This window comes from Dendropsophus ebraccatus, chromosome 12, assembly GCF_027789765.1.
Source record: "Dendropsophus ebraccatus isolate aDenEbr1 chromosome 12, aDenEbr1.pat, whole genome shotgun sequence".
Lineage (NCBI taxonomy): Eukaryota > Metazoa > Chordata > Amphibia > Anura > Hylidae > Dendropsophus > Dendropsophus ebraccatus.
The window spans coordinates 48460370-48480177 of NC_091465.1; the positions used below are offsets into that span (position 1 = coordinate 48460370).

General features: G+C 44.7%; 1 protein-coding gene across 1 annotated transcript in view; it reads right to left on the reverse strand.

Annotated features, from left to right (window-relative positions):
- Window positions 1-19293, reverse strand: part of PRKCG (protein kinase C gamma) — a 283303-nt gene extending 264010 nt beyond the window's left edge. Inside the window, exon 1 of the mRNA XM_069946946.1 lies at window positions 19124-19293. Coding sequence (XP_069803047.1) covers window positions 19124-19293 — 170 coding nt within the window. The remainder of the gene's footprint in view (window positions 1-19123) is intronic.
- Window positions 19294-19808: the final 515 nt, after the last annotated feature.

The following is a 19808-nucleotide window of genomic DNA, read 5'->3' on the forward strand; positions in this document are numbered from 1 at the left end:
ATGAAGGTAAGGGATGTATTAAGGTTGCCTTCCTAAATGTCAATGTGTGCACTGGTGGATGACACAGCTACTAAACAATGGCAGGACTACATACTTGCATTTTTAGATCTCCCACAATGTGGTCACAATTGTGTATTTTGTACTGTCATGGGTTTTGTTACATTACATACATTGTATTCTACACCCTCGTCATTAAAACAATGGCCCAGATTTACTAAGACTGTCTGCTTCTCATGCCTCATTAGGGTTTCAAGTTCTCATCCCACTAGATTTATTATCTTTCGGATTGCCGGTAGTGTATTTGGCAGGTTTTTCCTGTGTTAGTCTGCACCTTCTTGCGCCAAGTTGCATCAATCACTTCAGTAATGTAAAATAGGCCAATTTAGAGTTGGTTAGAGAAGTGCAAACACCATCTAGGGAAAATCTATAATGAATATATTGAGAACACAAGAAATACAAAATAAATAAAGTGTATACAACACCCACAGTGCTATGCTAGTCCTGGACAACCTCTTTACAGCGACTCTGTAACCACAATCTGACCCCCCCCCCCAAACCACTTGTACCTTCAGATAGCTGCTTTTAATCCAAGATCTGTTGTGGGGTCCGTAAGGCAGGTGATGCAGTTATTGACATTGCCACTCTTACTGTGGCTTATTTCTCCAAGAACAAAAGGCCCTATCACACAGATTCGATATTGGTTGTTACGGCCGGTAATCGTCCTGTGTAATAGAGCACAACGATCAGCCGACATGAACGATGTTGAAAGTCAACATGTTGAAAGACAAACGACTCATATAGCAGCAATCTGCTGCCATCATTCCGTGGAGTAGGAGCGGCAGCAGACTGCAGCTATATGATATGGGCTGCCCAGACGATCAAGCGATCACCCAGGCAAACCTCCCGCCCCGCCACCCCACCCCCCCCCGCACCTCTCACCCACTCGCTGCCGTTGCTATTACTGTCGCCCCGTGTAATTGGGGCTAAAGGCACTGGGCGGTGATTTTACCATCAGGCTCACACCAATCCCCCTCAAACTTAATCTGTTGGTGGACTGTCAGGAAAGCCCCTAAACACATTATTTTTTCTGGCGTAAACTTTTCATATAATTTTCTACAATGCAGTGCACTAGTCTTTTGGTACAATTTATACCAAGAAAGCTATTCAGTACTATAGTACTTTCTGTAGCCTGTCACAGAGTATCCTTAGAATTGTTTAGTGACTATGATTATTGGCATCTATTATCTCTTTTGGCATCCTACCATTACTTCCAGTGTGCCAGGCATGGCTAGTGCTTATTATATTAATGATAGATCATAACAGATTATGTAAGACTTTATTCACAGTAGTGTCATGGCTTCTAGTTTTAACGGGAACCAGAATTATGTGAATTATCAATCGTCTGATAGATCCAACAGACCCCAGTAATCTAGACAGAGTTTATATGGCTATCTGAGCTTTTATAAATATTTCATCACAAGAACAGCGCTGAAAACTGCATTGTCAAAAATACTTTCTAATAAACGGCACCTAGTATATCAATTTCTCGCCATTTTAATGATTTCTTATTGCAGCCAGTTAATGGAAAGATCTTGTTTACATTCAGGTTTCATACTTTACACAGCTAAAAATTGCTACAGTCATATCTGTAATTCCAGTATGATACATTTATACATAGCTACACAGTTAGTAGGGCTGAAAAAGTGAACGTCCATAAGGTTTAAGCATAAATGAAAAGTAAGGATTATGTTTAAAGTGTTACACTCATTTACAATAATATTTGACATGTCATCACGTCTCTCTTTGGCTGTCAATCAAATCCTACTCTTTTGCTTTATTCCAGTCCATAGAGCGAACACTTTAAATGTTCTGCCAGCCGGGGAGTGGAGCTGACTGCTGTGCATTTCCCCTGGCTGTAGATCTGGATCACGAACGAGACCCTAAGCAATCAGTAACTTTTTACATTGTCTGAAAAAAGTATGGATTGCGGCATTCACAAATCTGCTGCAAACTTCTTACTTGCAGCGCTGGAGGGTCCCAATAAGGGCTATATCTGCGAAGAGTTTGTATGTTCTGCCTGTGTTTGCATGGGTTTCTTTGTAAAAACCTCAGCCAATCAGTGGTTGGGGGCAGGGGCATAGCTATGATTTATGGGTCCCCATAGCAAGAAACAGTACAAGGTCCCAGGAATCCTGTATAGGCCCCCCCATACTCACATGACCCAGCTCAATCCTGCAGCGTTCCGTTCTTCCAGACCCCAGTAACATGATTGACGTCACTGGCACGCCAGGGCGGTGGGAGATCGTAATGCCAAGGGACTGCGTCGATGCATATACTCGCTGTGTCATCCTAGTCATCCTAAGTGAATGCACCGGGGGGGCGGCTCTTGTGCTTGGAGGTACATGGTAGCTACAGGGATGTCCCCCTGCCCAAACCTGGGTGCTACTAAACAATATGGATCATAGAGCATAATATCAGTGGCAGAAGCAAGTAAGACAAATATATGTTATTTTTTTTATTCACCCCCTCCCAGGCATACAGCTTAAAGCTATGTTCACACTGCGTACGATTCCGGCCGCATTTCGTACGCCGCCGTACATGTGCGGCTGAAACTACAGGCGTGTGAAAAATCGACATGCGGCCGGATGCGTACGAACCGCGAACATACGCCTGTAGTACAGTTATGCTTCCCTAGCTTGTTTCAAAGCGATCTGAAACAGGTCATTTACTTGGAAATCTTCGCCCAGCCCAATAAAACTCACAGCAGGGCCGGCGTCAGCACCTGGCTAACTTGGGCAGATGCCGGGGCCCACAGCGCCCCTAGGGGCCCAATTTTGCTACTTTTCCCCCCTGTCACCACAGCTGCAGCAAGATGAAGGAGATCCAGGAGTGACACCGGCACTGAAGCAATCAGTACAACTGCCGGGGAGGGGGGAGGGGCTCTGGTGCTGGGGCCGGGGAGAGAGGATTACATAGCAGCACTGTGGAATGATGAAGTTTCCTACTTAGAGCTGTGTCACTCTCTGTCAGGCCGGACGCTGAGCTGCCTCTTCAGTGTCCTGACACCAAGCTCTCCCGGGGTTTCACAGGTACTTCTGTGTCTTGACCAGTCCTGTGACCTGTTCACTGCTCCCACTGCAGACCATTAGGGGTTAACAGCAGGGACCTGTTATGTCTTATCTGCTCCTGCACTGCCGACCTCCAGATGCTTCTGCTGTTAACCCTTTCTGCTGCTCTGTGAGGAGGTCAGCAGTGTAGGAGCCATAAGACAGGAGCAGATTAAATGTTCATACTAGGCTAAGGCTGAGCATACAGGTTTATAGGGGTGTTAGAAGAAATCTAAGGCTATATGGCTGTAGTTTTTTTTCCTCAATTCCCCAATATAAATTAAAATTCCAGTCACTGATAGCAAGCAGAGATCCTAGATAGACCTAACCTGCACTGATATATTATAACAAATCAAAAGATGTGTGAAAAGGACTTGATCAAAGCAGAGTTACAGCCTTTCCATTCACTGACAGCAAGCAGAGATGAGTGTTGAGCAGCCCTGTGTCCTGGATGTAGCTACATATGAGTCTTTGCAATGTGACCTGCACAGGACATCTACTACAGGGGGATAGCTACATTGGGGATTATCCTTACTGGGCAGGCTACAACTGGGGGAGGGTGGCTACATGGATGCACAGAGGGGCCCAACTCCTATATTCAAGTAAAGAAAACATATAGCACAGAGCCACCTGAATACTATTTGGAGGCACATATGTTCATATATATATATAATATCTCTCTAGCTAGATATGTATCCTCCACAAAGGGGCCCGCTGAGGCTCTGTCGCCCAAGGGCCCACATAAACCTGAAGCCGGCCCTGACTCACAGAACCTTTTGGATCGAAAAATCAAGTTCAATTTGACTGAAATAAGTACTTCATACGGGACCGCATGGAAATCCACGGCCGTGAGTTGGAACATTTCCGTCCTCAAACAATGGTCTTGTTCATTTTTCACGGCGCCGTATACAATCCGGCCGTAAGGTCATACGTAGTGTGCACTGTGCGGGCGTATATCGTATACTTTCAAGCGAACGCATCAACCTCAAAACTACGTGCGTATATTCGCAGTTCGCACTACGGCCGGAAACTTAAATTACTTACGGTAATTGTTTTTCTTTGAGCCCATGACAGCACCCCTGGAGAGCGTCCATCCCCCTTCTCATGAGACAGGAAACAGCCGCCAGGCAATCAATCAATCAATCAAGCTTTAAAAGGAGCCGCATCAACCCCTTACACCAGTTCGTTCCACAAGTATCCTGGATTCTAGAAGATATAAACACAACTCTGCTCTCCAGCAGAGAAAAATAGCTCCCCTCAGCGGAGAGTTCACTTCCCACCTAAGGCGGCAGAAGCAACTAGAAAAAAAGTTTTCTACATTCATTGAGAACTGAATGAATAATCTTATCTCACATGTTTAATGATAATACAAAAAAACCCCACTTAAATACACCCGGTGAAATTTTTTTTTTTTTTTTTTTTTTTTTTTTTTTATATAAAGGGTGGGTATTTAGAGGGGTGCTGTCATGGGCTCAAAGAAAAACAATTACCGTAAGTAATTTAAGTTTTCCCTTCTCGCCCTATGACAGCACCCCTGGAGACTAGACTAGGCTAAATTACAGGGGGACTACTGCCTGCAGGACTTTTCTCCCGAAAGAGAGATCCTCAGTACCTGGCAACTGTAACCTATAATGCCTGAAAAATGTGTGAGGTGAGCTCCAAGTAGCTGCTCTGCAGATCTGAGGGATAGATGCTGCAGCCCTCTCGGCCCAGGAAGTGGAGACTGCTCTAGTTGTATGGGCACCAAATCCTGTAGGAGGAACCATTTTAGAAGAGGTATAGGTTAGGGAAATAGTATCCTTAATCCATCTGGCTACAGTTTTTGCGGAAGCTGACTGGCCCCTATTTTTGCCGGAAAAAAGGACTAGTAATTGTTGAGATTTCCTCCATTCCTTTGTTTTTTCTAAATACATGATAAGGCACCTTCTAACATCTAATGCATGAAATCTTCTTTCTCCATCGTTTTTAGGCTCGGGACAAAAAGATGGTAAAATCACCTCCTGAGAGCGATGAAAATCGGTTACCACTTTAGGTAAAAAAGCTGGGTCTGGTGACAGGACAACTCTATCTGGAAGAATGTTCATGTAGGGTTTATTAATGGATAAGGCTGATAGTTCCCCTACTCGTCTAGCCGTAGTAATTGCTAATAAAAAGGCCAATTTTAAGGTTAAGATCTTGTCTGATAGTTCTTCTAATGGCTCAAAAGGTGACACTGACAAGGCTGTCAACACGATGTTCAAGTCCCATGGTGGAGTTCTAGGTGTAATCGTGGGTCTAAGTCTGCCTGTAGCTTTAATAAACCGCCTAATCCATGGGTGGTCTGCAATTTTATGATCAAATAAAGCGCTAAGGGCAGATATTTGTACTTTTAATGTGCTAGGTTTTAACCCTAACTCAAGACCCTTCTGCAGAAACTCCAAGACTTTAGGAATGTCTGGGGGTATTAACACGTTTACCGGGACAGACATGAATTTACAAAAAGCTTTCCAAGTCCTCAGATATATTTGTGAAGTGACTTTCTTTCTGCTAGCTAATAAGGTATCAATAACTGAATCTGATAGATAACTGAATCTAGCATCAGTCGCCTCTCAATAGCCAGGCCGTCAGATGAAGATTTTGCGATGATGGATGAAGAACCGGTCCCTGAGATAGAAGATCCGGAACCTCCGGAAGGACCCATGGCCTGGCCACTGAGAGTTTCCTGAGCCAAGAAAACCATACCCTCCTTGGCCAGAAGGGTGCCACTACTATGACTAGTGCTTTGTCCTGACGTATTTTCCTCAGCATCCTCGGAATCATCCGAATGGGAGGAAAAGCATAGAGCAGGCCCTTGCTCCAATCCTGAATAAAGGCATCCACTCCCGACGGAAGATCCCTGGGGTTGAGGGAAAAAAAAATTTCCACTCTCCTGTTGTCCCTGGTAGCGAAAAGATCTATTAGAGGGACTCCCCACATGGTCGTGATCTGCTGAAATACTGCTGGACTGAGAACCCACTCCCCCTGGTTGAGTGATACTCTGCTCAGGAAGTCGGCCGTGATGTTGTCCGTCCCCTTGAGATGAAGGGCTGACATGGAAGCTACATGATTCTCTATCAGCCTGAAGATGAAATGGGATACTCTCATTAGCTGAGCTGACCTGGTTCCCCCTTGATGGTTCAGGTATGCCACTACTGTAGAATTGTCTGTTAGAATCCGGACATGTTTGTTCGTGATCATGTGTAGACAACGAGATAGAGTGTAAAGGACTGCCCTTAACTCTCTGAGATTCTGAGGGTCCTGACACTCTGAGCTGTTCCATTTCCCCTGTAGGAGTAGAGATTCTGCATGAGCCCCCCACCCCGTGGGGCTGGCGTCTGTCGTGATTTGAAATATATCTTTTCTCTCCCAGGGAATGCCTTCCGTCAGGTTTTTCCGCGTCACCCACCACTGTAGGGACCTTAGTACTGGGGGAGATAGTGTAAAAGTCTTGTCTAGTGGCTCTCTCTGTCTGTCCCAGGTGTCTAAAATCTGTGCCTGTAGAGTCCTGGAATGATACTGTGCCCAGGCTACTGCGGGAATGGCAGACGTCATGAGTCCCAGGACTGACATGGCCTGTCTTAGGGAACAGGAACCCCGGGTTAAAAGATCTTTTACCCTTGTTATGATCAGGTCCACCTTTTGGGGAGGAAGAAAAGAACGTTGAACCAAGGTTCAGGTCCTGGATGTAGAGGCTGAAGAAGCCGAGGTAGAGGCTGTGGCAGAGGCAGCTGAAACCGACCTCTCCTTGGGCATAGCCTTCGTAACTTCATCTCTAATTAAACCCTTAATGCTCTTCATAAAGGAAGGGGACTCTTCTTCCATAACCTTAGAAAGACACACATTGCACAGGGACTTAGAATAAGAGGAATGCAGTTTCTTATGACACATCAGGCACTCCTTTCTACTCTTTCCTTTCTTAGAAGAATCCTACAGTAGAAGTAGTAGAAAAAACACTCAGGAAAAATAAACACAGGAAAATCATTTGGGGTACAACCCCTCTCACCACCATGCGAACCTCTGCCTGGGATTCCTGTGTCTCAGTGCGTTCTGCTTCTTCCTCCATGTTGAAGCTGAAGAAGCTGTAACAGCAGTAGTGGGAAGCACCTCCACCTGCTATAGTATGCTGGTCCAGAAGCTGGCTGGGTTCCTGTTCCAGTTGGCACACACTTGAAACAAGCCACACTCCCGCTTTAATTCATAGAGGGGGACCGCCCCCCCTCTCCCTCTCACCAATCGGTGGCGAGCTGCCGAACACCGCCGACAACGGACCGCCCCTCCGAGCCCCTGATAGCCCCCAAGACATCAGGTGGGAAACAAGTCCTCCCCCAAGACCCGGAGCCCCCAGCGCAGCCCGGCCTCCGTCCACGCCGGCGACCGAAGTACGCGCGGCGCGAACCGGAAGTCTTTCCGCACCCAGGGCGCCCACCGGAAGTAGGCCGCATCACATGACTGCCCAGCGACGTCACCACGCCGACGCGGGCACGCACGTACGCCCGCGTCCGCGGAAGCCACCGCCTGCTGCCATGAACGCCAGGCTCTCCCCTGCAGGCAAGGGACCCGGCGGAAAGAACTCACCCTGGCCGGAGGTAGAAGGGAATTGAAGCCATAAGGAGGGGAACCAGGAGGACCGCAGACTGACCAGGTGGCTCTTTTCAGGTAAGAGGCTTACACCGGCAGGGTAACCCGGGCTATCAATCTTTAGGAACCGGGCGCCCACAGCTTCAGCTTGATCCTGGCGACTTCTGGGAAGGTGCAGAGGAGCTGCACCCTCCACCATCCTTCTTCTCAGAAGACAGGAAACAGAACTGGTGTAAGGGGTTGATGCGGCTCCTTTTAAAGCTTGATTGATTGATTGATTGATTGCCTGGCGGCTGTTTCCTGTCTCATGAGAAGGGGGATGGACGCTCTCCAGGGGTGCTGTCATAGGGCGAGAAGGGAAAGATATGTAATGTGAACCTAGCCTAAAAGAGTCATTCCCAGGCAACCAATGTAATGCAACATTTATCACATATGATAACCCTTTGACAAGAATTATCCCCTTATTGACATGCATATTCGAGAGTGCCCCAATGCACGATCATTTCTTCGGAAAATGAAGCAGCCTACGTTTTCAGTGCCCTGACCCCTATGGGGATCTGGGCAGCAAATATTCCTCACAATTAGATGATTTATGCAGGCATCCTGCTAACAAGGGCAACATCTACTAATACCTATGCATGTGTGTCAATCATAGCAGCCATGATCAATATAAAACCCATGAGCGATGCGCAGTACAGTGTTTGTTGTGCATAATAGGAAACTCAGTGAGGCAACAGCTGAAGAGATCCCCCCGAACACCCCATCCTTTAATGCTTCGTGTAAGTGAAATAAGTTTCATGTTTCCATAACAAGAGCCCATTCTGAGGAGATACATTCATCGCTGCATGGGATTAGTCTCACTACATTACAGAATCTTTGAACTTCAACAAGGGGATAGAAAAATGGCTTTCCAGTAATTGTAATCTCTGATAAGCTGCATTCCTATGCTTCATTAACTTCAGTAACAGAAGGCAAGAGATGATATAAAACTCCTCGTATATCACTAGGAACATCAAGGCTTGACTAACAATATAGTGCATGTTAAATATGGTTATCACTATCAGGGCAGACAGACAGGCAGATAGGCAGATGGGGAAAGCAAAGAGATGGCAGCCTGAATAGGACAGATTAGACAGAGAGAAACATAGATAGACAGACAGATAGACAGAAATATCTATAGATGTGGGTTATAATAGAGATTGTACATCAGTATAAGGCTATGTTCCCAAGAAAGGTGACCGTCTCGTAAAATTGACGGATGCAAAAAATAAACAAATAGCCAAAAAAAAATGACAATGTGTGCGCATAGCCTAAACGTGCATTGCATTTACAAAGTTACTCAGGATTTTCTGTAGATTTATTTTCCATAATTCCATAGGTAAAGAGGTAAAAGAATAAGTTAAATTGTGTTAAAACTCCAAAATACACTCCAAATGCATGCAGAAATCACAGGGATAACTTGCCACTGATTTCATCGCATCCCCAGCCTCCCCCACCCCCGCACTCCTGCTTGAAGTTTCTCTGGTCCCATAGGCTCTATTTATGGTTAGGCGGATTCTATTGTCCGCCCAAAGAATTGACATGTCATTTTTTGGGGTGGACTGCTTGATCCGCCTAAACATAGAATGGAGTCTATGGGACGTGATATATGCTTGTGATTCTTCGAACAAGTCAGGACAGTCCGTAAAATTAAGGGATTGATCCTCAGTAGGACAAGGGGCTTAAAGGGGTTATCCAGCGTGGGGACCGGGGAGGAGGTGGCTGAAATAAAAGACGTCCACTTACCTCCCCGGTTCCATCGGCGGGCCCTGCATCACGGTGCTCCGGTGCCCAATTCCCGGCCGCTTCCTGGTGTCTGACGCCGCCCGAGACGCTACGTCTCAGGGCCACTCAGCCATTCAGTGAGGGAGGCGGGATCCGTTTGAAGTCCGCTCGGATCCCACCTCCTTCACTGAGTGGCTGAGCGGCCCTGAGACGTAGCGTCTCGGGCGGTGTCAGACACCAGGAAGCGTCCGGGAATCGGGCACCGGAGCGCCGTGATGAGTGACCCGCCGCTGGAACCGGGGAGCCACCTCCTCCCCGGTCCCCCCCCAAAAAGTGCCCCCACGCTGGATAACCCCTTTAAGCTGAGATATCCTACTGGTAACTGCTCAACTACTTTCGGTAATCTTGAGGAGTTAGCTTCACCCAGTTGTTCAAGCCTGGGCTCATGCTACCAGACCTAACAGTCTCTGGATTGGTTTGGCAAAAGGAAGTCTTCTACCTAGTTTTCTCTTCTAACCATAAGTATGAGAATTCTCTAGAGTAACACTAAGTCAGAGTCTACACTATCCTGGCAAAGTACACTTTTATCTAAGCAAGGTTCCCAAGACAGTCTCTATACCTCTTTAGAGTACACTTCTTCTACCTTCTCTCTACAAGTCACTACCTCAAGCACCACTGTTACCTGTGTCTGCACCTAGCAAACTGTTTCCTACTTTAACCTCTGTTGCACTGAAGTCTTTCAGTAAAATTAACCTTCTGGTTAAAGAGGTAGTATGGAGATTACCTTTTTACGCTTAATTAACACACATTAAAAGTTATATAACTTTGTAATGTGTGTTAATAAGCTTTCTGCCCCCCCCCCCCCCCTTTTACCACTCAGCCCTGATTGGCTGAGCAAGCTGGAAGCCATGTGATGCCCTCCAGCCAATGAAAACGCTGCCGGCACCAGCAGCCTTTTCTCTCCCATTCACTGCACCACAACCCGGAAGTGAGGGAGATCCGAGGATGGTGGAGGAAGATGACAGGGACGCGGGGGGGCGGGGGGTAGGAGTACTCCTTTAAGTGCTGGACTCTGTGATCATTTTTTCCCTGCACCTGCATCCACACATTGTGCTACCCTGTGCTAGTGCTAATGTGTCCTGGGATGGGTAACACCACTTCTGGCATCCGCGGCAAGCACCCTAGAGAAAATACCAGAGCCCACATGCTGTATACCACCTAAGCAACCCCGGGTAATGGCATATACAGTTTAATTGCTGAGCTTTTAAATGTTGACCATATCTGTTAATATGATGCTGGCAGCGGGGAAACTGTTTAAATATTTGCGGCACTATAATAAAGCAGCTTCACAGGCTGCTTTATTACAGTGCCGCAAATATTCAAAGACTTTCCCTGCTCCCAGCAACATATTGACGAATGATGTTGTGCGGGGGAGGGGAGGGTGTACTCCATGTCAGGCTCCATTCACAGACAGAGGCCTAAGTGTGAACTGTGCTTGCTGAACTCTAGAAAACAAAAATGCACATAAATTAACAAGCTTCCATCACTGAGTGATCGGGACTCCCGCAGCCATCGCTTGTACCGATGGGCAGGGGTAATCCATTTACCTCCGTCCTGTTGGTTTGGCCAATATGATATTACTAAAAATAAGAGATCATGGCGCAAAAAACACCCCAATCAGCCCTGTAGGTGGAAAAATAAAAGCGCTATGGCTCTTAGAAGGCGAGGAGGAACATTGCATTAATTTGAACCTGACATCCGGGCATCAATGGTCTCTGTAATATCTTATCCAGAATGCCAGTGGCCATGAATAAAGTACCCACATAATGTAAAATAAGATCACTCATGCGCCAGGGAGCTGTAAGAACGAAAGTCAGGGAACAGCATTGGGCCAGGTAAATATGTATATGGGGGAGGCGCTCTTGTGACTGGAGGTGCAATGATGTCTCCGGTCACAAAAGAGACTAGCAGGACAGGTAGCCAATGGCTTATTGCTCTGTCAACTAGAGCACCACAGCATTTGCGAGTGCTCAAGGTTAAAGGTCTAGGGGTGTGCGGGCCCCCTTAGTGCATGGGCCCCACAGCAGTGGCATGGTCTGGTAGTTATGCCACTGAATTAAGCACTGGGTGAGATGTAATACATATCTGTAATCCAGATGTATTACAGGTCGTGTAGTCTTGTTGTGTCTGTCTCTCTCTCTCTCTCAGGACAGGACAGAGTTGAGCTGTTTAGAGTGAATGAAAGTTTGGTTAAGGGAGGCTTGATAAGAAAAGGGAAAAACATAGATATATAATAAGATATATAAAAAATTTTGTATATTTACTGTACATGTCAATGATTTTCAGTTTCTCTTCAGTGACCATTTAAGTCTTCCAAAACCAACATAAAATAATTCTAATCATCTATTATTGCACCTTTTGACCTGTCCATGTCTCCTCCAACACTTAAACTATACCTATCATTCTGGGACAATGTCTCTTCTTGCCCGAGCCTAGGACGGAATGCCAGAAACGCCATAGACTAACTTTTAAGGGTCCGTTTACACAGAATGATTATCTGAAAGATTATCTGCCAAAGATTTGAAGGCAAAGCCAGGAATGGATTTGAAAAGAGGAGAAATCTTAGGCTTTCCTGTTCTCTGTTTATAGTCTGTTCCTGGCTTTGGCTTCAAATCTTTGGCATATAATCTGTCAGATAATCTATCTGTGTAAATAGACCCGAAGTGTGAAAACAGTCAAAGGCGCGCAGTGCCTGAAGCCCCTATTACACGAGGTGACTGAGAGGAGCAAACGAGTGCTATCAGCTCGCTTGCTCCTCGTTCCCCGCTCCCTGCCACCGCCGCTAAATTACATGTGTTGGTAGCGAGCAGGTGAGTACAGGGAGGGCAACGGGGAGCTGCACAGGGGGAAAGGGGCTGCCTGGGTGATCGCTAGATCATCCGGGCAGCCCATAGAAGATTACGGCGGTCTGCTGCTGCTGCTCCTATTCCACGGAGCAGCGGCAGCAAATCACTGCTATATAAGTCATCTGTCTTTCAACATGTTGAAAGATAAACGACTGCAACCATCAGCCCACATCGTTCATGTCGGCTGATCGTTGTCTTCTAGTACACAAGACGACCATCGGCCATAACGGCCGATATTGGCTGAATACGGATGATAATCGTTTTGTGTAATAGGGCCTTAATACTTAAAGTGTAACTATGATTTGTAAAAACTTCTGACATGTCAGAAGTACGTATCAGTGGATCTGTGTCCTGAGACCCCCACCGATCGCTAGAATGAAGGGGCCGAGGCACTCAGCAGTGCGTGTTCTGACGATTCATTGCTGTACCTGCAGTATAACTGAATCATAATGGAACCTACAGTACTTCCAGATGGCTTCCATTATAATTCCGTAGACTGCTTGTGTTAACAATCTATGGAATTCAACTCTGTATAGCAGAGATGAAGGGGCAGAGCACGCGCTGCTGAGCGCTTCTGTCCCTCATGCTTGCAATTGGCGGGGGTCTCAGCATCTGGACCCCCACTGACACACACTTCTGATATGTCGCTATGACATTTCAGAATTTTTTACAAATCATAGTTACACTTTAGAGGTTGGTGTAGCAAACAGTATGCCACGGTAGACTCCTACCAATGCAGATCATTTTGATACCCAGAACCTGTATTTCTCCACCTATGACTTCACTTCTAGCCACTCAAAACCAATTAACCAAAAAGGCTGGAGGGTGGGCAAACCATCTTCAAGATGTGTGGATCCAAGATCTGTGGACTGGAGGTTGGGAGGAGGGGACATTTAGAACAGGGAGGCACTGCAGTATGTGCGGCCACCTCTGGTTGGCTACAAAAGCCAAGAAAATAGGGAATTGGATAGCTGAGTGGGGCTGGGTTGGTTTGAAGAAGGAGGATTAAAGGGGTTATCCGGCGCTACAAAAACATGGCCACTTTCTTCCAGAGACAGCACCATCTCCTGTTTGGGTGGGGTTTGCTACGACAAGAGACAGCACCATCTCCTGTTTGGGTGGGGTTTGCTACGACAAGAGTCGTATTGTCTCTGGAAGCATGTTTTAATAGCAGTGGATAACCCTTCAACTAGCAAGGCCCAGCATTAACTCTTTCCTGGTGGTGCTGAGAAGAAAGGGGCAAACTAAAGAGCCACATGCAATCCGTGTACACCCTACATAAGCAATTGATTGCCCTCCAGGATTTTTACATCGTATCCTTCTGCCATCATAGAATGATAGGTACACCTTAATCACTAAATATTTGTACCTGGCTACTCTCTACCAACATACAGATGCCAACACATACATTCAAAGTGAAGGAGGTGAGGGTTATCCCAAAAACATAGTTACAAAACATCCTCCAGGTATGAACATAACCTTAGGGTCCTATTCCACGGGCCGAGCAGGGCCCAATCAACAATGTAAACGAGCGCCGATCTGCTAGATCGGCGCTCATTTACTAGGCCTATTCCTCGGCCCGACAATCATTAGCGAACGCTGCAGGGACATCGTTACCAATGTCCTTGCAGCCCTTGTTTCATACATTACCTGTCCAGGCACAGGCCTTCTCCTTTTCCCGATCCCGCGCGGCAGCATCAGTTTCGGAGCGGCCTGTCTGAACTGACAGAATGCTCATCCAATCACTGGCCACGGTGGTCCTAGCCAGTGATTGGCTAAGCGCTCTGTCAGACAATCACTGTCAGCCAATGATGTAGAAGGTGAGCAGGTTAGTCAAGTTGCTAATTAACTCACTTAGATTTATCATTACACATAAGCTACAATGTTGCAGATGAAGCCAGTCATGGACTACATCAGCTGTCTCAGAAGGGAGGAAGGGGGAAGAGGGGGAGAAAGAGAGAGGCTCACACAGAAAGCAGCAGCTGAGAACTGGGTAGAGGAGACAATAGATAATAACAAGTATGGAATGAATTATTAGTCTCACCATGGGTAGCAACATATTAAAAGTTATATTTGAGTGGAATACCCCATTAACTTAACAAAACCTTACAAGTTTAACTACATTAGTTGAGATGGGAATACCCCTTAGAGTATTTTTAGATTAACCTTTCCACTGTTCTAGATCACCAGCAACACTGACAATAACACGCTCATTGCCCTAGATTGCCATGTATTCTCATATTAACGTCCTTTAGTAACTTAAAGCACCAGGAATAATACAACTTTTACTGTCGTAGATAACCAAGGCTGGCACCAGATAATCAGATTCACTGCTATAAATAACCAGGTATACAGACATTATAGATATTTTTTCACTGGGTTTAATCTGCCCTATCTGAAAGCAGCATAAACTAGTGACAGAGACACTGAACAGAACAATGTAATACTACTTCTCATGTGGCCAATATTGTCTATATACAGTATAGGTAGAAAGCTGTCAATCAGCAGCCAGAGGGCAGGGATGGCTGCTCATGAACATTAAGGGCTAACGCACTCATATGACGGGAATAATGTGCTTGCATTCATTGGTTAAACACTCATGTTATGAGACTGGCACTGGCTGCATGAACAGATGTATTATATGGTTAGCGTCAGATAGGACAGCATAAACTACTAAGCATAAACCTGAAGCAGCCGCCCTGCTCACTGGTTACAAATACCTAGAAGTAGTAGTGCCAGAGATGCCACTAAAAATAAGTGTGGTCGGTGACTGTACCTAGTTATCTAGGAACCTGAACTGAACTTTTACCCAGTGCTTATGAGCCTTTAGCTACACCTTGCATAAAATATATGTCACAACCGAATATCTCATCTTCTTTCTCTGCTCTCCTGGGGTTTATGGACACACAGCAGAACCACAGCACATGACACTCCTGCTTGTTTGACCTTTCAGGAGTGCATTGCGGCTGTTGTCTTAGTAACAAGAGGAGATCAATGCACAGAGCTAAGCCGAGAGGTAAACAATGACTGAGCATGTGTGTCCACTACGAAGAGGAGAGAGGACATAGCAGGACTTAAAACATCTGGTGAACTGTCGACATATGATGTCACTTAAAGAGATATTCTCATCTGAATATAGTAAATTTTTTAGGGCGTGTCATGTTATATATTTTTGCAAATACACTCATTTAGCAAACTTGCCTCCTTCTCCTGATATGCTGCTCTTTCCCTCGCATTGTTGACAGCCCGTTGTCTAGAACCACCACTCTACTCTAAAATCAGTGGTCTCATTAATTCATATGTAGATAGAGTGTTGATATTATAGCTATATATATTCCAAACAAACCAATGCTTTTAGAGTAGGGTGGTGCTTTGCAACCTAGACAACGAGCTGTCAACAGTAGAAAGGAAAGCGCCAACATATCAGTAGAAGTAGGAAAGTTTGCCAAATGAATGTTTTTGCAAAAAAGCTTAACCTGGAAAGCCCTACAAGCTTAACTTTGTTAGCTGGGATAGGAATACTCATTTAATAGAGGGCAGTGGAAGGGTAAAACTACTCCAATATCTACTCCATACTTACCTCCCTAGACTCTAGTACTGTCCTGGCTTAAAAGGAAAGCTTATTGTCTAGGTTACCAACCACCACTCTACCACAGTGATATGGCTGGTGTATATATATCTATAATGTAGATATATAGCGATATACTGTATATATATACTGTGTAATATATACATAATAATACATATGTGTCAACTATGGGGGAGATTTATCAAACATGGTGTAAAGTGAAACTGGCTCAGTTGCCCCTAGCAACCAATCAGATTTCACCTTTCATTCCTCACAGACTCTTTGGAAAATGAAAGGTGGAATCTGGTTGGTTGCTAGGGGCAACTGAGCCAGTTTCACTTTACACCATGTTTGATTAATCTCCCCCTATATCTATATATACATCTTTTAGAGTAGAGTGGTGGTCAGTAACCTAAACCACGAGCTGTCAACAATAGAGGGGAAAGATCAGCATATTAGAAGGAGGCGGCAAGTTTGCTAAATGAATGTATTTGCAAAAACATCTAGCTTGATGAGCCGTACTGGATTAACTATATTAGTTGAGATGGGAATATCCCTTTAAGTTTCTCAACATATACCTAATTGCATTCTGTACTGTTATATCATCCCTTGAGCCTTAGCTATCAGAACTAACTTAAAATTTTTTGTCTTTGTTTCCCATAGCCACCAAACACAGTGCAGCTTTCTGGTAAAACAAAAGCTGAGCTGTGATTGGTTGCCAGCTACAGTTATATGGAACAGTGAACTGTGTACATTGAGGGCTTTCTTGGGGTGCACACTTAACTTCCCTCCTAGGGATCTTTGTGTTTGGTTGTTATGGCTACATCAGAAGCCTGCTATGTAGATGCACATCAATGAAAATAACCTACTACATTCATGCAAACAGTAAACTGGATCCACCCCTAACACGTCAAGGAATTGCAAAAATTAAATAAAAGTATTGATCATATTTACAACCGACACATTTGTAAACAGATTAAATAAGCCGCACACACCGCCAAGTCTTAATGAAAATTTCTAAGCCTTTCATTATATCCTTAATGCCACCCTCCATATGCCTGCTTTGAAGCCATGAAACGCATAGACATTTATTGTTTATTCACAATAGAACACCATTGAGCGATACGTCTCAGCGTTCACAAGCCTAAAGCTCCAGTGGGGAGTTCCAACCTTGAACAAATCAATAATGGAAAATGCCTTGATTTATAAGGCTGCCTAGTTATGTCAGGCAGGCATTTCATGGGCAGCAAACCTTCCTCATTGGATTTGTAGAGGATCACAGGAAGAAATGTCAAACTTAATTCTAACGTTCAATAATCAGGATCAATTGCATTTCTCTGTGGTCTTGGATGTTGTTATCCTAGCTACATACTGTATGCTACCGGGAGTGCACAGTCTACATATATTCAATTTGCAGATGTAGCAGAGCTGAGTTTGCATGGTTGTTTCTTAGCATTCGGGCACTAAGCTGCAGTCCTATGCAAAACCACAGTTAAGCCTCCTTGCACAATATGTTCTGTCGTGTGCTTATGAGGTTTCCATTTAAAGGATATCCCAATGGAACCCTCAGACGTATGTGTTTAACGGATGCTGCTTAGAAGCAGCTGTCATCTATAGTCATCTATAAAAAAAAATGTATTCTGCGCGGTATACAATTACACCTCAGTTTTACCATATGAAATAGTAGTAAAAGTATATATATATATATATATATATATATATATGTATATCAGTACAATGGCTGTGAAAAGGATACTTGTTTGGCATCCATTTAGTAAATGCATGTGTAAGCATCGGGAACTTTCACCACAAATATGGAAAACAGGTCTCTAAAATGCAGCGTGAAAAGAAGCTAAGTTTGTGATCCCACAGCAGTGTCTTGGTCTTTTAGTGCAGCGGCACCGCTACACAGGAACAATGAGCTTCTCCACATTCAGTCAGATCACAACTGAGACACTACTTCATTGGTGTTAAATACAATAATTACATTGTAGTCGTCTACTAATTCCAGAAGGCATCACAGCAACAAGATCAGTGATGCTAGAATGGTTATTTCCACTTTATTCCCAGTTTTTTTTATGACTAAACAATAAAATAGCAATTGGCAGGCGGTGAAAGGGCATAAATTGGCATGGCACTGCAGATGGCAACCTGTTAGAGCCCAATAAAGTCCAGTGCTGTCTGGCATGGATGCAGAACTGCAGACAAGAGCCGAGCACTGGGTAAATAGCATCTTATCGGCAGCATATGGTTGCTAAGCACTTCATGCAGTAGGTTTCATTCTTGTTTATATCATATTGTGATGGTTCTGCTGCAATGTGAAAGGGAAATGGCAGTGGAATTCCTATACATCAGAGCCTACAGGATTCTCCACTCATATACCTGTTACATGTAAACCTGACCATCCACATTGCAAAGTGTCATATTCATCCAATGAGGTTAACATTACTTTTATTTCACCTGGTGTTCCAGATTTATTCTAATGATCAATTCATGATGAAACCAATATACACCGTAAATTTTATTGGCAAAAATAAGAAGAAAGGCTAAACATAATGACCGAAGTATACATGTGTAAAGGATAGACCACATATAATAGTGTACTGTATACTGTGTATCTGGTGCATGGTTTTGCAGGTAAAACACTTTAAGCACCTGCAAAAACAACTTATCCCGTATTTGGCGATGACAATGATTAATCAAATATTAAGCCATGGTAAATTCAACCAATTATACGTGATTGTTAAATATTGCTTATTGCTTATATTATTCATTATAAGATCAAAGACCAGAGTAAAGTACTGCCTATGTAGAAGCATAGACAGGCGTCACTAGTCTACTCCATAGACTAATGTGATGTATACTATACTAGCACAAAACTCTTTAACAAGTATAATAGCAGTTTACATCCCATGTTACATCGGTGTGTGACTTTTATCAGCGACGAGTGACAGCCTTCTTCTCGGAGTACAACACCTGCGCTGTCTTTTAAGTGAATATCTGATGTGAAGACATAGATATTCAAGCCTCATCTCTCTGTAATATTGACCAGCATAGCGTGAGGTGAGAGAACAGTAAGTGAAGGATGCGAGAACAGTAGCTGAGTCTTGCACCTATAAATACAATGCAAGGTAGAGTACATAATGCATGCAAATACAAAAAGTTCCAGATAGAAAACTTACCATATGAAATCGGTACAGTGGCTGCAAAAGGTTGGCTGCTTGAAGAACCTGGCCGTGAACTTGTGACTCTTGACCTCATGCACTAGTTTCTGCCTGAGAGCTCCTTTCCTACAAAACAGTGGTTTTACAAAAGGCTGCTCCACGTCGGTGCCAGTGCACACCTGAGCCATCTTGTCCAGGTCTGTATTGCTGCGACTATCTGTGAGATTTCCAGATTCACCCAATACCAGAGGACACGGCGAGGAAATAAAACCTGAACACCTGGCAAAGAGAGAACCAGAAGCAGCTCTTTAATAGGTGCCTGTGGAAATGACGGATGGCAGAGGAGAGAGCTGCAGTCAGCTGTGGCTGTGAGCCTCTCACTGAAGATACTTGCTGTAACTGTAGGGCAGTCGTCACCGCACGCTCTGGAATAATGTATGTGTGCGAGTGTGTGTGAGTGTGTCTGTGGAGAGACACTGTATGATGCTATCTGGAGAAGCCTGGGAGATAGAGAGGGCAGTTCTTAAACATATCCTTCAAAAGGAAGGACTTTCCTCTGTCTGCTAAGAGCAAAGAGGAGAATTTAGTCATTGAACTGTTGGTAATGAAATAGTTAAAACTATAAAATTTTTTTTTTCTATTATTTGGCAATCGATGAAATACAGCCTATTGAAATCCTTGAAATAATTAGAAAACGAGTATC